This window comes from Electrophorus electricus, chromosome 5 (assembly GCF_013358815.1).
Source record: "Electrophorus electricus isolate fEleEle1 chromosome 5, fEleEle1.pri, whole genome shotgun sequence".
In the NCBI taxonomy this organism is placed as follows: domain Eukaryota; kingdom Metazoa; phylum Chordata; class Actinopteri; order Gymnotiformes; family Gymnotidae; genus Electrophorus; species Electrophorus electricus.
In genome coordinates, this window is record NC_049539.1 from 25626387 (window position 1) to 25645742 (window position 19356).

Below are 19356 nucleotides of genomic sequence, written 5' to 3' on the forward strand. Positions count from 1 at the left end.
CCCCCCCCCCCCCCCCCCCCCACACACACACACACATACAAATGCACACTACATCTGTGCCCAGCCACACAAAGTGCTACATGTTCCTTTTTGGAATGGTACCTAATACACCTTTATGCGCTCTCTCTCTCTCTCTCTATTTCTCTCACTCACTCACACACACACACACACACACACACACACACAGTTGTCAAGTCTCCCTGTTGCCCCAAGCCTCCTGCCCCTGCTCTGATCCTGCACCATTGTGGCCGTGGATGTGTGCAGAATCCCTCAGTCACTCGTGACCCAGTTGCTGCGAACATCAAGCAGCCTGGCTGAACTTGAGGCTGTTTTTGAAGTCCCCTTCTGGACTGGTGGTCACGGAAACGACACGTTCTGAGGGTGGGACTCCTCGGCGCCATTCCGCTTTCTTCCCAACCAAGCTATGGCACTCAGAAAACAGGCGGAAAAAAAACAAAAAGCAAAAAACAAAAACGTCCTTTTGTGCATTTCTCATTATAATACAACAACAAAAAAAGTTTCCCAGTTACCACATTAAGGATTTTGGTAACAAAAGCTACTAATATTTTTTATTTTATTTTATCAGTTCCTGACTCATTCTAATTCATAAGTTAATGAAAAACAAAGACAAAAAAAAAGTTTCCCCTTATATTGTGTGCATCGGTAGTATTAAAAGAGAAGTTACACAATGTCAGTTTTTTTGTCTCCAGATGTCACACACGCACACACACTCGTATAATTCTTTTGTGTCGGGCATTTGGAGTGTGACGAACAGGTAAAGAAGAACCCTGCAGAGTCCACTACAGTGTTAGACTAGGCCTTGGCCACAAAGACGTGAGCCACCATAGCGACTGTTAACATCAAATATGAGGTGCTTATTGTGAAGCTGGGAAATTTCGTACTGATCAGTTTAAAATCTGCTCTGCTTCAGTGAAGCCAGAATTACTGTTCTACATTTTGTGTTAGTCTGTGTTATTATTGGACAGCTGTGGTAGGAGTTACTACTGCTGGTTGCAGTTACCACCCCTAATTAGGACTTATTAAAACTTTAAGTGTCCTTTTTTTTTACGTGCCTGCTATTTTCATTTCATATACCCGCGTGTGCGTGTGTGTGACAACAGAATGGGCAGGTAAGTGGTATTCAGTCTTACACACCGAACACACACCTTGTGATATAATAACCCCTCTGACCCCTCCCCAAGTATCACATGATCAAACACAAAAGCTTTTTTTCCTTTTTTTTTTGTCATCATGAAACAGCATGCAAGGATAACTGAACAACAATAGACTAATAGTAATATAATAATAATCAGAATAATAACAAAATAAAAAAATAATCTTACAATGCAAACATGACCAAAGCGAACGCTTTCGGTTATTGCTAAAGTACCTAAACAGTGTTGAACCGTTCGCTTACAACACGACTGCAGTTCATCGTCTAAACCACGACAAAAGCTCCATCTTTGGCAGCGACGTTTTTCCCCCCTCCGTCTTGCTGCTTTTAACAAGCGTAGCTATGCCAAGGGAGCTTATCCAGTGTAATCATACACTCTATAAATAAACTAACTTACGTAGAGATGCGTGTCCTTGCAGGAGAGGAGTAATAATAATTACAGTACTCTATTCTCTGAGTTCTCTTGCTCCATAGCTAGTGCTTTGAGGCAGATCAGTATTTACAGGTAGCATTTCTTCTGAACCTTTAAGAAGCAGAGGAGCGGCTAGAAATTCATACAGCAAATTCATGTTATTTAACCTTTTAGAAGAAGATTCACATTTTATACACATATATGCGCTCGCTCTCTCTCTCTCTCTCTCTCTCTCTACCCCCCCCCCCCCCCCCCCCCCACACACACACACACACACACACACACACAGACCAAAGCCTTGTCTGGGTGGGTCTCGCTTCATGCAGTCATTGAGAAACCCCAATTATATATTCTTTTTTTCCGCCAGAATGTTTTAAAATAGGTGTCTTTCTCTACAGAAAATAACAAAGGTGAAGTCCCTGAGACGGATGCTTACTGGGCGCATCCAGAAGTGATTGTCTTGAACAGGAAAGAGCAGAGAGGGAGTGCTTACAGCTCCCTCTGTTTGGAAAGAACCTTAACTGACGGAGTGACAGTAGTCCAATATAGAAGATTCAAGCATATACAGGGCTTTGTGTCCCCTCAGTACGTAGTTACTCAATGTGTAGTTCTTAAGTGCTTTGACTCCTTCATTTGTTTTTGTTTTTTGTTTTTTTTTCTAAATCTAGAAAAAAAAATTGTTTTTGATTGCACAACGCACCTAGTGCCTGCCTATGTTAGTCTGCCCACAACTCGTGTGGTGAGATTTTTTTTTTTTAAGAAGAAGAAAAAATAAGAAACTGATGGTATGGCTTTCGGTCCTGTTCAAAACAGATTACCTCAAATTGAAGGGCGTTTTACTCTCAGCATCGCCACCTAGTGGAACAAATTTGTTTGACTTATTGATTTTAATCCAATAATGCAATGCTTAACACGTGTGGGTGTTCGGCGTCGGGTTTGTTCTCTTGTACTTTACCGCTTTACTATCAGGCAGTAACGTACATGTGGACGTAGTTTCTGCTCGTATTGCTTTCAGACAAAGGCTGTTCGTGGCCAGACCTTCCTATTCGCAGACCTCGTAAAGAACACGAAGCGAAATGATTGTCCATCTCATCTTGATTTCCGAATTTTATGCTTAAGACAGTTATCATGACCACTTTACACCAGACGATGGAGCTGACGGGAGCGGCACAACTCTAGCGAAAGTACCGTGATTTTATTCCGATAGTGGAAGTTTGCCCGCGACAGTGAATTCGCTTAAAAGGACTAACTAAACGTCTGTGAAAGGTTTGCAAATTAGACCTGGTCACCGAGTCACCACTGTTTCAGACCGCTGTGTTTATCTGGTCGAAGTGTAAGGACAGGAGCAGCGCCAGTTTCCTGAAAGACCTGACGGAGGGGTTTTGGGCAGAGAAGCGAAGAGAAGCGAGAGAGCGAGAGAGAGAGAGAGAGAGAGAGAGAGAGAGAGCGAGAGAGAGAGAGAGCGAGAGAGAGAGAGAGAGAGAGAGAGAGAGAGAGAGAGAGAGAGAGAGTAAAAAAAAAAGCTACAAGCGCTCGGGTATTCCATTGTCCTGACTGATTGTTCGATAGCAGTCCATTAGTCATGGACGATATTATTGCAACGATGAGTGAAGAGATCAGCCATATTCATTTGCAAAATATATAACTCTATATCTTCTTATGGGAAAGTATCCATAGTCAGTTCCTGTTTTGATCTTAGAAAATCCTTTACATTTCCATAGTTTCTAAAGTTAAGATTATTGTTGTGCCATCTATACATATCTACATAGCCCAGACAAGGCTTCTTCTTTTTGACAGAGCCAAACAAAATGTTTCCCCTGGTATACAATTTCATCTCAACTTCACAGATTATATACAGGCGAAAGCTAGAAAACAAAACAGGAAGGAAATATGTACACGAAACATCAGCCTCTCCGGCCACTGTTTATAAATTATGTCTAAAATATAAACAGAGCAAGATTTAATACTGGAATACCATTCTGAACTAGGAAATGACTGTGTCATCATCTCTGAATCCTGCCTATGTGCCCTTTTAATATCACAATATTGTATAAAAAAGAAAGGTCAAGGAAACCAACTTACCCAATTAAAATACAGCTTAAATTTCCCGAAAGTCTGTACATTTCTGGTCAGTTCTGGAAAGCACCATCTCTAAGGGTGCATATATACATTCTTTTAACTGAAGCGGTGAAATGGGACTTGTATTTTTTGAAGTGCAGGACATTTCTGTAGTTGTTACTCTGTCGCAGCTGGTTAATGTCTTGGATGCTGTTGCCAGAACAACCGTCAGCAAGTTGTCAAGGTGACCGGTGCTGGTAGGTGTCCCCTCCTCCTCGGCCAACAGGTACCTCATTCCAGTAAGTTCTCCCATCCCATTGGCTTGTGCTCTTGATCCTTTGTGGAAAGGGGCTGTGTGTGACCTTTTTTGGGGGGGTGGGGGGGGTGGGGGGGGTGAGGGGTCACTTGGGAGTGATGTTGACAGCATCAGGGTTGAACAGCTCCTTGTAAAGTGGCGGAAAGAGCACGCTGACGGTTTCAGGGTGTAACTGCTGGAAGGCTTGAAGCTCCTCCGTGTGCAGAGTGCACAGCGCCGCCAGTGTGGGGATTCGACCAATCAGCTGCAGAGAAGCGAATGACCATAACTGTTATCGTTCACATGGGAAATGCCGCATTAATGGTGTAAGTGACGGTGACAGTGAAACATGTCTGACTGAAGGATGTCAGAAGACTGCTGAGGTGGCTGTTCTTTTTCACTACGGCCTTTCCTGCTTCAACACACCTGGCCGAACTCACTGACTGCTTCATGATTAGTTAAATGTGGTGTGTCGTAGCATGGAAGACACCAGCCAATTTAGCAAAAGGCCCCCTGATGCAGAGAATTGGAAAGCGAAATGAAGAATGTTTGGAGCCCGAGCACTTAACTTGAAGTTAACTTAACCTCACGTTCCACCAGAGCGCAGTCTCCACAGCTAGCTACGGTGACTCCCGTGGGACAAAAAAGCTTTGGCTAAACGGAGATCCAGAAGAAGGCCAGACTTACTTTAGCCAATGCATCCTCATCCATGTGGTTCTTCTGCATAATGTGCTGGAGGGCGAAGTAGATTTTCTCCTGAAGCTTCTGGACTTTCCTGGGTTCCATTAGCCATGGACGATCTGGGGAAACACAGATCATCAGTTTCTCTGCTTCTTTTTTAAAAAAATGCTTTTAAAAATCTATTTAGCACTAAACGTGACTGATAATGTTTAAATAGGACCTGTTCTAATTTCCATGCTCTGTCTTGAAATCAAACTCAAAGGCACGGGAGCACTGGGTTCTTAGCATTCGCGTATTCAGTCTTGCCTGGATCGCTAAGTGCTGATTTTATCAAGTTACTGTTAAAGGCTACACTCTCAAAACCTGCCATCAAATGGGAATATCCTCTCCGACTGGACTGGCAACCAATGTGAGGCTGATTGGAGAGTTGGGTTTCGTGTGGTGGTATTGTAGCTTGTCCCCTCTTTCTGGAAGCTCTCGTCACATGATCCCGTCACACAGATAGTCCTTTTACAGTGGTCTCCTCTGCATTTCAGATGTTATCGGAATGGATGCACCATATTGTGCTAAAGAAACTGGGAAAATTGCACCCACATTGTGGAACCTCATGTGAATAAATCGTAGCTTAGCACTGTATCTTAATATAAACAGTAGGAGACGGCAAACTGGCAGCTAAAAGAGCTCTAGGTAAAGGCCATTTCTTTAAACTGGATTGGAACCAGTGTTCCCTGCATTTGCTGCGAAGTTCCCCTTAAACAGGATGGGGAGAAACGACAAAACTGGTCTTCCAGTTCCTCCAGGCCTTCAACGCGGACGACTAACCTGTGGAAACGAGAACGGCCGCGGAGAACAGGGCTATTTCTTCTTCCGTCAGCTGCAGCGCGCACAGACTCTTGGCAAAGTCGAACACGGCACCGACGAGGTCATCGCAGCCTACAGAGTAGGAAAAGGAGGAGAATAAGTAAGAATGCCATGCTTTAAAAAAAATCTAAAACAGGCTAAAGACTGGAAAGATCTGCAGGCGAGAGAGGATAGAAGGGAGAGGTGCAATACCGAGGGCTCTGAACATCTGCATGCCGCCGTATTTCCCCTCGAACAGGACCGTGTTGTTGAGGGGGTTGAACGCCCTGCACATTCTCACCAGCACCACTTCCAGACAACCTGCCGGAGGAAGAGAGACCGAGACTGATACTCGCGCTCTACCGGCTTGCTCGGGGGGGTCAGTCTAGTCCTAAACGGAATGCTTGACTCGAAAGCATTTCCAGGTGCCAACAGTTGCGCACGCGGTGCTTCAGACCTGATTTGAGCAGCAGTATCTGGTCGTTCTGGCAGAGTTCCATGAACCCGGTGATACGCTTGGCAAACTCCACCACGTACTGAATGGCATGGGTTATCTGGATCGCACACTGCTGCCACAGCACCTCCCGCGACTGTGAAACAAACAAACACACACACACACACACACACACACACACACACACACACACACACACAAGGTTGGTGTTTCTGTTTTTGGCAGGATGGATGATGCACGTTAAGAGACAAAACCCTGAGTGACTATGCTGCTACGATGCTCTGTGTCAGTTGGACAACACTGAACATTTCCTGCATTACAGTCAGGCAGCCCACATGGATTAAAAAAACAAAACATAAACATTTGGATATATGTACAGAATTCAAATACAGTTCATCCAATATTAATGCGATTCCACTCATGTTAAAGCTGCTGTTCTGCTCTTTAATGTGAATATTCCATAGCATTCTGTTATAGTTCACTGTAGTACATAGTCAAAAAATAAAAATTAGGCCACAGTACAATTACGTTTTACTGCACTGTAATTTTATTTCATAAGGTTAACAAATCTCTGTAAGGCCACACCTATTAAAACTGTAATGTATGTATTTGCCTTTATGTTGGTGAATTCTTTGCTGGTTGAATCTTCTACAATAATTTAATTTCTTTTGTAAATTTCTTTTTTTTAGTTTCAATTTCTTTTTTTCAATTCTTGACCAATGTTTTAAAGAAGTACTTCCCCAAAACATTATTCTCGTTTTGCTTATTCTAAATTAATGAAGTAAAAATAAATGCCAGGAGTTGGCTAACATAGTGCGGATCAACCGTGTTTACTGGCCTGCAGTGACTTTTATGTTTTGATGGGCACATGTGCATTTTTTGGGCACTATTCCTGCAAACGTTGCTATATGAACCTTTAATTGAGTGCATAATGCAAAGAAAATGACAAAGAAAGTTTGTGAAGTTTCCATTTGTGACACATCTGTGTAGTAAAAATGATAAAATCAGCAAACGGCTTTGTGCGTTTAGCAGTTCTGTCCTATGAAGAATCTTCATAGGTGCCTTTTCAGAGGACTTCAGTAATTATCCATAATCCATTTGACACAGGGACATGAGGAAGTGTTTCTGTCCCCACCCTCTCTCTCTCTCTCTCTCTCTCTCTCTCTCTCTCTCTCTCTCTCTCTCTAAACACCACTCTATATATATCTCTCTCTCTCTCTCAAAACACACACACACGTACCTCTCTAATCTGTATTACAGCTGAGACTGGCTGGATAAGATCTGTTATTTAAGTCATGTTTTGTTAGGCCTTAGCCAGGGGACATACTCTAATGAACTCTAATCTCAAATGTGCAGTTAATCCCAGTATTCCTCTTTCTCTTTATCCCTAGTGCTCTCATTCTCTCCCGCAAACACACATGGAACCAGAAGTGGAAATGGAGAGGAACACAGTTCAGGAAAAGAGGCATAGTCAAAGGTTGGAACGTGTTCTGCTGATGTTTTAGTTCACCAGTATATTTTAGCGACCGTCTAAACAGGTTAGGCTGTAGTTAAAGAAGGATGAGAAGTGCGTATATGTTTCTCTTTTTGCACCAGACTAGACAACAGTTTCAGGAATACTGTGTTAATTCTGCACTATACAGGTTTGTGTTCTACAGGGGAATGTTGGTCGAGGTGAAGGTGAATGTATTTGAGGAGAAAGAAAGAAGGAATAAATCAAGGAAGAGCAAGTTAACTGGAGCTCCAGATTTGACCACATTAGATCCATCGCAGTCATTCTAACAGCAAAAAAAAAGGAGTGCTGAATCTGTTCTGCACCAGCACAGTGCCATCTGACGCCAGAGTTAACATCAACTCATGATCCACTTTTGCCATTCCGCTGTGAAGTCTGATTCAATGGGACATGTCTGGAAATAAAAGAGGGTAGTTGTGGTCCCACCCGTCCTAACTGGTCCCCTCCTGCTCTGGCTCCGCCTTCCTAGTCATCGACTGGTGGCTAGTTTGTGATGATCCTTGTCTGTGCACGTGTGGTGCCGGTTACGTCAACATCTTTCAAGTCTTGTGAGTGTCCCTGCGGGCCGTCAGCACTCTCCGCAACCACAAGCAAACAGCAGTGTTCGGCGAAGGCCTCCGAGCGGCAGCGCTGACCCAGGACTGGCTCGCTCGTCCCGATGCCAACGAATGCGTTTATTTGGCCAGGCGCTGGCCAGTCTACGGTCTTTCTCACCTTGCTCTGGTACATCTTCACCTCCTCGTACGAGTGCGTCTGCCAGGCGAGCTGCTGCAGCTCTTCCACTGTGTACTGGCATGTCTCCAGGTGAGACTTGATGATGTTCTGGGCGATCCGGTCTGGGAGAGAGAGAGAGAGAGAGAGGCAGAGAGGCCCAGTTAATGGGGGAAGTATCACCAGTTTCCTCCACACTGCATGCTGTCTTTTGCCGACAGCACTTCAGAACAAAATTCGAGCCCTGGATTAATATCAATATCTAAGTGAGCACTATAAACTGGCAATACCCTAACTGATGTTCAAAATTCAAATGTACTTGTATAGCACATTTTGATGTTGACACAAAACAGCTTTGCTCGTCCCTAATGAACAAGCCAATGGTGACAATGAGTTGTATGTAAATACGCGTTATAGAGCTTCCAGCCATGGTGTTGACACCATGACAAGGTTCAGATATCCCACGTCTAATAACACCCATGACCATACCTAGCGTCCACGATCATTCCTGAGCTGGCTCCAGATCCTGAACGCAGGATGGGATCATTGCCTGGTGGGTTTCATATAAACTCAATACCCTAAACCTCTCCACAGCACTTGTGAGATGAGTGACAAGGCATTCTGGGCACTACATCTACGGAACAGAAACCGCAGCTCCCGTCAGGGAATCTGCAGTCATTCTCCTTGACCAGAGAAGGATGTCCGTGGTGCGGTGATGGTTTGGGGAAAAAAAGCAAGGTAGACATGGAGGACCTCCAGGATTGGAGCTCCTCCATGACCTTGACCTGCCAGGCAGTCCTGGTGCCTCATGCCTGTGCTATCTAGACTAGACTTTCAGATGATTGTGTTATGGGCTAAACCACGTAGAAAACGACCAGCAAGTGCTTCTGACACAGCAGCTAACAAGAAGAATCTTTCTTCCTGACAGCTAAGCTAGTGACATCATTAGATCTTCTAGCTGTGCGTTGTTTGTTTTGACCTGGAGGACCGAGTCATCCCAGGTGGTGGTTATTAACAACATTTGGCTCGAGAAGAAGTACCTAGCTCCCCCATGGCTGCCCCAGGCGCTAGCTGGCTGTCCTGGTACGAGCTGTAGGGGAAGAGGTTGGGCACAGGTGTCAGATCGTAGACAGGCTCCTGTTTGATCTGCTTCATGCCGGAAATGTCCAGGCCCGACTGGTCCGGGCTGGCCTGCGTGGAGTCCACTCCGTAGTAGCCGGTGCCGGCGCCGTCAGCCTGGCCCTTGGGCATGTCGATGACGTGGCCATTGGCGTAGGCGGCGCCCAGCTCATGGCTGAGGGCGCCGAGGGCGCTGGGCGGCAGGCCAGAGGAGTAGACACGGGCGAGCGCCTCGGCGTCGCCTGTCTGCTGGTGACGCTGCTCCTGCAGCCGCTGCTGGTGCTTCTGCACTTCGGCGTAGAGCGAGTCGCGCTGCTTCTTGGACATGCGGCCGAACTTCACAGCTGGCAGGGAGACGGATTGAGGGGGATGGGCAGAGAGGAGGGAGAGGGAAGGTGAAGAGAGTAAGAAAATTAGACATTTATGGCATTTAGCTGACTCGTTTATCCAAAGCAACTTACACTTCTGTCTGAACACAGCTTCAGAATGAATGCAATTAAGGGTCAAGTGGGCGGGTTTAAACTGGCAACCTTCGGATTACTAGCCAAGTACCTTAACCGTTGAGCTACCACTGCCCCACCAGTGATAGGGAAAGAAAGGAAGACAAAGCTTGGTGAAACAAACACAAGGTTAATCTATGCCCTGCTGAGTATTATTAAAATTAAAAAAAAAGGTCAAGCACATAAAATAATAATAATAATAATAATATCACTAATATTATTATTATTATTAGTAGTAGTATAATTATTATTGTGTTTGCATATTTCCAAAGTATGTAAACACTAGCTAAGTCACGTTTGCCCTGCTCCTCACCATCTCGGGACATGCCCAGAGCGAGACACTTCTGCAGCCTACAGTGCTGGCAGCGGTTGCGGTTGGTCCTGTCGATCAGGCAGTTGCGCTGGCGGGGGCAGGAGTATGAGGCGTTGTTCTGTTGACTCCTCCTGAAGAAGCCCTGTGGCAGAGCATAGCGGCGGCGGAGGCGGAGGTTAGAACCGGGCACCTCAGCTCCCGGGGAGCTGCGTGTCCCACGGCGCCCATGGTGGGGCCCAGCCAGGACTCCAACCGCAGATAAAACAGGTTTGTTACTGGTTATTTGTATCAAAAGCACCTAAGAGACTGGACCCAGGTTAAACTTAAACTCAGTTGCTGTAAAGCTCCCAGTGGTGCAGCGTATCCCCGATTAAAGTTTTTTGCTTGGAGATTAGATCGGGGTCATCAGACTGGCTAAAGTGGAGAACCTGGTCTGCGCCACGTGATCCGCGTTGGACGGGGGGCGCTGGACAGGAAAAAAAGGAAGTCACGTTTTCTCTCACCTTACACCCCTCGCATGTGATGACCCCGTAATGGATCCCCGAGGACTTGTCTCCACAGATTTTGCATGGTATAACTTCAATTTGGGCTGTGAAGAGAGAGAGAGAGCGAGAGAGCGAGAGAACGAGAGAGAGAAAGAGGGAGAGGAGAGGTAGAGAGCAGAGAGGGTCATAGAGGGAGTTACACAATCGCTCGCTGGTAGATAAAGGACACATGACATAATGGAGGGCCGTTCTCTCAAGCTCCTAATGCAGCCAGCTCGACCCACCCCGGGGGACCAACCCCCCCGACTGCCTACACTTGCTCAGGCCTGGAGGAGAGAGAGGGTTGCTCTGGAGAGCCCCACACCCTGCCTCTCTGATCATTTGGACACGGGTGGCTCTTTCTGACAAAAGCCAAGGGCGCGGGTCCTGCTGGGCAAAGATGGGCAGAGGCGTCACGGGCACGGAAGCGGCTCGCTGTCGGCTTTGTTTTGCCACGGCGGGCAGCTGGCGAGACCGCAGGCCTTCTGAACACATGACGTCGAGGCTGGAATTGACTGTAATTTATTTATCTTATTTAGACAAAATGGAAGAACTTGCGAGATCAGTTCTTAAGGATTCAGAATAGCTTTTGAAGGCTATATTTTCACACACGATAGTTTGAAGGTATAAAACACATACTATACTATGAAACACATAAATAATAACACATCGCATTAAAAATACATGGTGACAAGCATACAAACTTGACCTTCCATGTAAGAATTTGTAAATGACTACTTAAAGCCAGCGAGAAGGTACGTATGCTTTGTTGATGTTTTAGAATGTCCTTAAGTAGACTTTACTAAAATGTTGCCAAAACTGTTGTATTTTGAGATTCATCATAGTTCCTAGGTCTGTAAAGTGTTCAAAGGCCTTAAAAGACATCCTACAGTACAAGAGAAGGGAACTCTCCAAACCCAAAGGTGGAGTTATTCTCGTTTGACGTCGCCAAAAGACACCAAGCCGGGCTGGTGCTCCTTATCTAAGACTTTCGCTTGGAAAGGAAAATTAAAACCATGAGGAAAAAAGAGGTATGGGAAGAACCACAGGGACAGGAGATGGGAGAGCGAGAGAGAGACACACACAGACCCATCTGTATGCTGAGACTGCACACTCACTGTAAAGAGATTAGTCGCCCAATCTAATCCTGAATTATTTCTACGCACGTTCTTCCCCCTGCTTTCCACTGGCTTATCTGATGCAGCAGTTTCGCAAATTAATCTTTCCATGCTCCAGCCACCGTTCTGCCGTGCTGGAGAGCCTGCGCTCCACAAGGAAGAGGAGGAGGAGGAAGGAAGACAGACGCTGCAGAAGTTTGCCGCCACCGCAAGGAAAGCTGGCAGGCTCCGCTGAGCAGGCTGCAGCCAAGCTACAAGTCCAGCCCTGGGGGTCCGGGCCCTGTTGCATACTTCATACTTAAACTCCAGAAAGAGTTCTCACTCCTAAAGTACTGACACACATCAGCTTCATACTTAAACTCCAGAAAGAGTTCTCACTCCTAAAGTACTGACACACATCAGCTTCATACTTAAACTCCAGAAAGAGTTCTCACTCCTAAAGTACTGACACAAATCAGCTTCATACTTAAACTCCAGAAAGAGTTCTCACTCCTAAAGTACTGACACACATCAGCTTCATACTTAAACTCCAGAAAGAGTTCTCACTCCTAAAGTACTGACACACATCAGCTTCATACTTAAACTCCAGAAAGAGTTCTCACTCTTAAAGTACTGACACACATCAGCTTCATACTTAAACTCCAGAAAGAGTTCTCACTCTTAAAGTACTGACACACATCAGCTTCATACTTAAACTCCAGAAAGAGTTCTCACTCCTAAAGTACTGACACACATCAGCTTCATACTTAAACTCCAGAAAGAGTTCTCACTCTTAAAGTACTGACACACATCAGCTTCATACTTAAACTCCAGAAAGAGTTCTCACTCTTAAAGTACTGACACACATCAGCTTCATACTTAAACTCCAGAAAGAGTTCTCACTCCTAAAGTACTGACACACATCAGCTTCATACTTAAACTCCAGAAAGAGCTCTCACTCCTAAAGTACTGACACAAATCAGCTTCATACTTAAACTCCAGAAAGAGTTCTCACTCCTAAATTAGTTACACGCATCAGCTTCATCCTTAAACTTCAGAAAGAGTTCTCACTCCTAAAGTACTGACACACATCAGCTTCATACTTAAACTCCACAGAGTTCTCACTCCTAAAGTAGTGACACACATCAGCTTCATCCTTAAACTCCACAGAGTTCTCACTCCTAAAGTATTGACACACATCAATGGCCAGTTGTTTCCAAAAAAAGAAACCAACGTGGTTAATGAGGTGTGACGATGTCTGGAGCAGAAACTGCGAATCAAATTTAGTAAACAGAATTTGAGGTTTTGTTGAGCTGAATGTTGTTTGGGGGTGGGGGGGGAGACATTGAACAAACCAGTTTGCTAAAAATAGGCCAAGCACAGGAAAACAAATCAGACCTACTTTGCTTACCTCCGACATCCGATTTCATTTTCTGGTGGATAGCAGCCACCTACACATGCGCTTACACCTCAGACACGGCACACTGGGATCCTCGCGCCTCTCAGAGTGTGTGGTTGTATTCTTCTTTAGACTTTAGAGTTTGTTTGTGTGTGTGTGTGTGTGTATATGTGTGTGTGTAAGTGAGCACTGATAATCCTTATGAGAGAATATACTGTATGCTCAGAATGGCTAGCTGCTCTGCTCTGGCTTAGCCCTACTCTGTGTGTGTGTGTGTGTTTATGTGTGTGTGTGTGTGTGTGTGTGTGCGCGCGCGCAATCGCTTTTGCATGTGTGTGGGTGTGTGACGCTTGTTTATATGTTTATATGATGCTTGTTACAAATGCACTGCTCACTAGAGGTGTAAAACCACGTGCATATATTTGCATATATTTTTGTACTTCTTAGGCAACATATGGGTAAGTACAACATGTATATAATGGACGTTCACTTTGAGTAATCTAATGGGATTAACACACATTCATACACTCAGATGAGAGCTCGGTTCATCTTTCCCTACCCTGTCTATCGTAGTGTGTGCCATCTTAAATGCGTATGTGTGTGTGTGTGTGTGTGTGTGTGTGTGTGTGTGTGTGTGTGTGTGTGTGTGTGTGTGTGTGTGTGTGTGCGCGTGCGTGTGTGTGTGTGCATATGCGCACACCCTCTGTGACCGTCAGGTCCAGACGTCACAATGTTATTCTCATCCCCGGGGGAATGGACACCACATGGACCCTTAGTTACAGAGCAACTCAGTTAAACATCAGCTCAATCTAGTCAGCAGCATGAGGTCAGACTATTCAGCGGTAGTGTACGATGTGTCAGCATCATCAGAGCAACATAATCGGTGTAATCAACTTCATCAGTTTAAATAATATCTAACATGCGGGGCTTTCAAGCACCTGGGGAGCTTTAGCAGTTATATACCCTTCACAGTACACAAAATGTGTTTATAACCCTTCACAGGACACAAAATGTGTTTAGAACCCTTCACAGGACAAAGAAATGTCTTTTTAACCCTTCACAGGACACAAAATGTGTTTAGAACCCTTCACAGGACAAAGAAATGTCTTTATAACCCATCACAGGACACAAAATGTCTTTATAACCCTTCACAGGACACATAATGTGTTTATTACCCATCACAGGACACAAAATATCTTTATAACCCTGCATAGGACACAAAATGTCTTTGTACTCGAGCGCCCTGGCAAAGCTTCATGCATCAGAACATGCCACTGGTGAGCAAATGCGGGTGCCTGGGACCAACTGCTGCAGGCTGTGCTCTTGGGAGGAAGGTTTGCTCGCCATCCCATGAACGCTGCATGCATGAGAAGAGGTGGGGACACACACCAGAGCAGCGAGATGCAAGAGGTTTGCGTCTTTCTGATGTGTGGATGCCCTTTAGAGACAGATCTATACTGAAATAAATCTATAATGAGACAGATCTATAATGAGATAGATCTATAATGGGACAGATTATAATGAGCTAGATCTATAATGAGCTAGATCTATAATGAGACAGATTTATAATGAGCTAGATCTATAATGAGCTAGATTATATAATGAGACAGATTTATAATGAGCTAGATCTATAATAAAACAGATCTATAAAGAGCTAGATTTATAATGAGATAGATCTATAATGAGATCCGTTTTCTGCCATTCCCACCTCTACCATTTTGCATCTCACAGAGGGCATCAATTGCAAAAATAAATAAAGAAACAATGAAGCATTTATTATTTGGAGGTGTGGTGCACTTCAGACAGGGTATGGAGAAGGTACAGGGTATAGACCAGATGAGTAAGTGGCCCATGTTGTATGCAAGCATTTTATTTATTTTATTTTATTTTATTTTATTTACTTATATTAAACAAATTCAGCTCATCCAAAATCATGTCTGCACACTATGGTTTAACATGGGTTGCGTGATACAGCAAACATGTAATATCACCATACTTTAATACATTTTTATGATTTATGATATGCATGATATCTTTAAATTTTTCTGGGGCAATTCAGTGTGTGTGTGTGTGTGTGTGTGTGTGTGTGTGTGTGTGTGTGTGTGTGTGTGTCAGTATTTCATCAGTCATTGCTATGCAGAATTACTATTTAAGAAAAATTAGAAGGTAACACATACAGCTAATGTGACAGGCCGGACTCCAGGTACTAGTTACTGTTGCCCTTACTGCATACCCACGGGTGTTTAGAGTATCCTCTCTGTGTTGCGAGTATCCTTTTCTTTAGTGTACTGAGAAGCACTGACTATACCCATGAAAAAATGCCCAGAAAGGCGTGTTATGACGCAGCCAGTCACAATGACAGCACGTTGCGAGGTTTTCCGCCCCCGGTGCGCGACACGCCGAAGTACTTGTGGAGTAACTGATTTATCGCCGAAGCAAAAGCAAATGGCCTTGCGCTCTGTCCTCGCGTCCTCTACCAAAGAACAGAAGTACAAAAGTTAGCAGGAGATAAAGTCATTGCTGCACAGCAGAGAGGCCTGAGAGTTGTTGCCAGGATATAAAAATGGAACACGTTTGTGTGTGTGTGTGTGGGGGGGGGTTCATGTAACAGAGAGAACTGCAAGTTCTGTGCAACTGGCCCCCATCAAGGAACGCTGAACTGGACACACTTCTGACCCAGTTTGACCAGCGCCAAAGCCAAACTGGGCCAAATGAACAGAACGCACTATTGGTGAGCACACACATGGCTAGGCACACACAAACACACACAGACACACACACACACACACACACACACACACACACACACACACACACACACACACACACAGAGCGGTCTTGTATAAAAGCATGTCAAGTCCAAACCATCCATAACAGGCGTTTGACTATTTTTAACCTTCTGAAAGCGGGAGTGTCTTTGGTCGAAGCTCGGCCACGCTGACAGCCGATACGTGTTCGTGCCTGGGATCGCGTCAGCTGATGCTGTAATCTGTCAGCTGAAAAGCGACTGTCCCGGGACTAATTTCACAAGGACGTCGGCTGATGGTAACAGCAAATGAACCAGACTGTGCTCTGTTTAGGCCAAGATGGCTAAATGATGGATCGTGTTTTGGAGATCTGGGTGTCCTGCCTCCTTTCTGTCACTGTTGCCTTGAAGAGGAACAGGGCTATTGAGCACAGGCTTTAAAAAGACAGCCTGGAGTGGTTTGCGTGTGCCGCTGCAGTAGGGGTACGTGGGAGTGAGCTCGCTGGAATGTCCGGAGGGCTTACACACGTAGATCTGTCATAAGAAATAAGGCGACGGCCGTGAGCGTGTCATGGTTGCCAGGACGACTGTTGCCTCCCTGGGCATGTGGGTAGGAGGCCTGTATAGTCTGGCTGTCACAGTGATCCACCACACCACCATCACCAGGCAGGATGTGATGTCACTGAGGCTCGCCCCCTAAAAGAAAGTAACAACTCGCTGTCTCTGTCAGTAATGTCAGCAGTTGTTGGTTTTGCAGAAACACACACACACACACACACACACACACACACACACACACACACACACACACAAACACACACACACACATACCAAAAAAAAAAAAAAGTGTGCCTATAAAACTCTTTGTCCCAACAATATGGAGGAAATGCAGACAGCAGAATATTCTGAGCCAAATATGGATCTGGCAAGTGTATTACAGGCCACAACTGGTCCAGCTGTGGCAGGGAGATATAATGTTTGTCATGGCATTTGAACTCTGGCTCACACATGACCCACATGCATTTCTGTTACGGGCCAAATGTGACCTAACTGTAGACAACCACAACCACAGACAGCCAAAACTATAGACAACCAAAACCAAAGACAGCCACAACTATAGACAACCACAACTATAGACAACTACAGACAGCCACAACTGTATACAACCAAAACCACACACAGCCACAACTGTAGACAACCAAAACCACAGACAGCCACAACTACAACCGCAGACAACCACAACTGTGGACAGCCAAAACTGTAGACAACCACCACCACAGACATCCAGAACTGTAGACATTCCAAGTTCTGGCTGTATCCCGGTACACAGTTTTGGACAAGGTCCTAAAGGTCGTCATTCCACAGCGGAATGTGGGCTGGATGAATGTCAGAAGGGTGCGCCAGAAGCGGAGTATTGCTCATTTGCCACCTGGGGAACCTGGTGATAGGAAGATGGTTTGGCACCTGCACTGGGGCCAAGTGAAGTATAGTGAATTAAACAGGGTTTAAACAGGGCTACTTGAATCTTCAAATGGAAACCTAAGGGGGAATTTACTCCCACTATGGAGCATTGTACTATGCAGGAAAAATGCTCCAGTTGTTTAAAGGTTTCTGTTTCCCATTATCTTGTAGTGTTGTTGCAGTCTTATTTCTCTTCAAATGTATAGGGTCCATACCCAATATATTTAGCGGGAATGTTTGACGTATGAGTGTCCACATTAGCTAAATCTTTTTTAAAAGGTGTTTTTAATGATTTGAGCAGAATCAGATCTAACCCAGGAGGAATAAAATTAACTTCACGGGAGTTAATTAGAACCCCAACCAGGTGGTTCTGGAGATCGGGCTCTGCATTGCATTTTTATGAACTCTCAAGGTGAACTGGAACAATAAAGGATTTTTTAAATGGTTTCTGAAATCTTTGTCATGAGACAATCTTCACCCCTTTATTTTCATGCTGGGCCAGATTTACGAATATGCACAATGGCAAAAGTCGCTTTTATGTGGAGCTTAACTGTGAAAGCCATCATGATTAGTGTGTTAACCCCCCGGTGACGTTAGCGGACAGACCCGCACCCTGGCAGCAGGAGCGGACAGGTCCGTGAGGCGCGGAGGCTGGGGTTATCCGTGGGTTATGTAAGACTGGGAATGCAGTGTTTGCGATTCCATGCTTAACATGAGCTCAGCCGTGTGGGCTTAGCCGAGGACAGACGACGCCTAATACCTCCTCTCCAGCCACCAGCGAGTCCAGCTGTTAGCCGGGAGCTGCTCTAGTGCTCTGCTGTTAGCATTAGCCTTTGCACGCTGGGGCTTATAATGGATGTGAGAGTTGCCGTTATTTCAGGGAGTTCGCTTCGGAAACAGGGAGTGTGTGTGCGTGTGCGTGTGCGTGTGCGCGTGCGCGTGAGAGGTTGGGAGGAAGCATGTGGACTGTAGTAATTGATTCCTGATGATATAAAGCTCTTTCCTGTCTCAGGAGAAGGACTTTCTCTCTAAAGATTTCTTTAATTAGATTCTTTAAAGTGGCTATGAGCACCTCTGCAACTTAAAAATACACACACACACACACACACACACACACACACACACACACACACACACACACACACACACACACACACACATTCTGCACAGAAGAATTCTATGAAAAGCATCAATTATCAGATGTCATATCATGTCCATGGTAGCAGCAATATAGTGACGATATAGTGACAACTCTCTAATGTTCAAACTAATCAATATTCATAATTACCATTTCTAATCCATTAGAATAGTTAATTAGTCTTGCCTGTGGTTTTGATGTTGAAGGACTAGCTCATTAGAATAGTTAATTAGTCTTGTCCGTGTTTTAAATGTTGAAGGACTGTTAGAATAGTTAATTTGATACTGATGTTGAAGGTTCAAAGCATATGTCAGTGCTGTAGTATGAAACATGACAGCATGATTACCTTGAACTTCTTGAGTGTCAGTGAGAATGTATTTGGATCTGATATTTTGTTATCGGGCAGTCTGCCCTGTGAGGTTCTAAAGCCATATATAAATATTCCAATGAGCCATATATGAATATTCAAATGAGACATATATGAATATTCTAATGAACTATGTATGAATATTTCAGTGAGTGGCTTTAGTGGTGGCAATGTGTGAGATTATTTCCACAGTGCAAAAAAAACCCCAACAAACTTTGTTCGTGATTTGTTAAAGTAACGGATCCAAAATGATGTTTTGATAGGCTGTTCTCAGGATTGCAATGGCAGCCTTGAACCACTAGGCGGCAGTGTGTCTAGAATGACATGGCTTGGTGTGGTGGTTGTGAAAGTAAGACCCGAAGGGGGCTCGGCCTGGACCGACATGTGGTGCTCATCCATGATTTAGATGTTCGGCTTTGGCAAGGACCCACACGCTTAGGGGCCCTCATCTATCGTGATGGGTCTCCAGGCAACAAATACAAGCATTAGCATGTTGAGTCCTACAAGGCAAGTCTGAAGGGTGCTCAGCAGGATGTGTTAAGATCACACGTCTA

The 19356-nt window shown here is 44.9% G+C and overlaps 1 protein-coding gene across 1 annotated transcript in view; it reads right to left on the reverse strand.

Annotated features, from left to right (window-relative positions):
• Positions 1–4045: 4045 nt before the first annotated feature.
• rorb (RAR-related orphan receptor B) overlaps positions 4046–19356 on the reverse strand; it is a 23881-nt gene continuing 8570 nt past the window's right edge. Inside the window, exons 2-10 of the mRNA XM_035525848.1 lie at positions 10574–10659; positions 10071–10212; positions 9179–9601; positions 8142–8263; positions 5918–6050; positions 5674–5781; positions 5443–5553; positions 4627–4739; positions 4046–4204 (exon numbers count right to left, since the gene is read on the reverse strand). Coding sequence (XP_035381741.1) covers positions 4046–4204; positions 4627–4739; positions 5443–5553; positions 5674–5781; positions 5918–6050; positions 8142–8263; positions 9179–9601; positions 10071–10212; positions 10574–10659 — 1397 coding nt within the window. The remainder of the gene's footprint in view (positions 4205–4626; positions 4740–5442; positions 5554–5673; positions 5782–5917; positions 6051–8141; positions 8264–9178; positions 9602–10070; positions 10213–10573; positions 10660–19356) is intronic.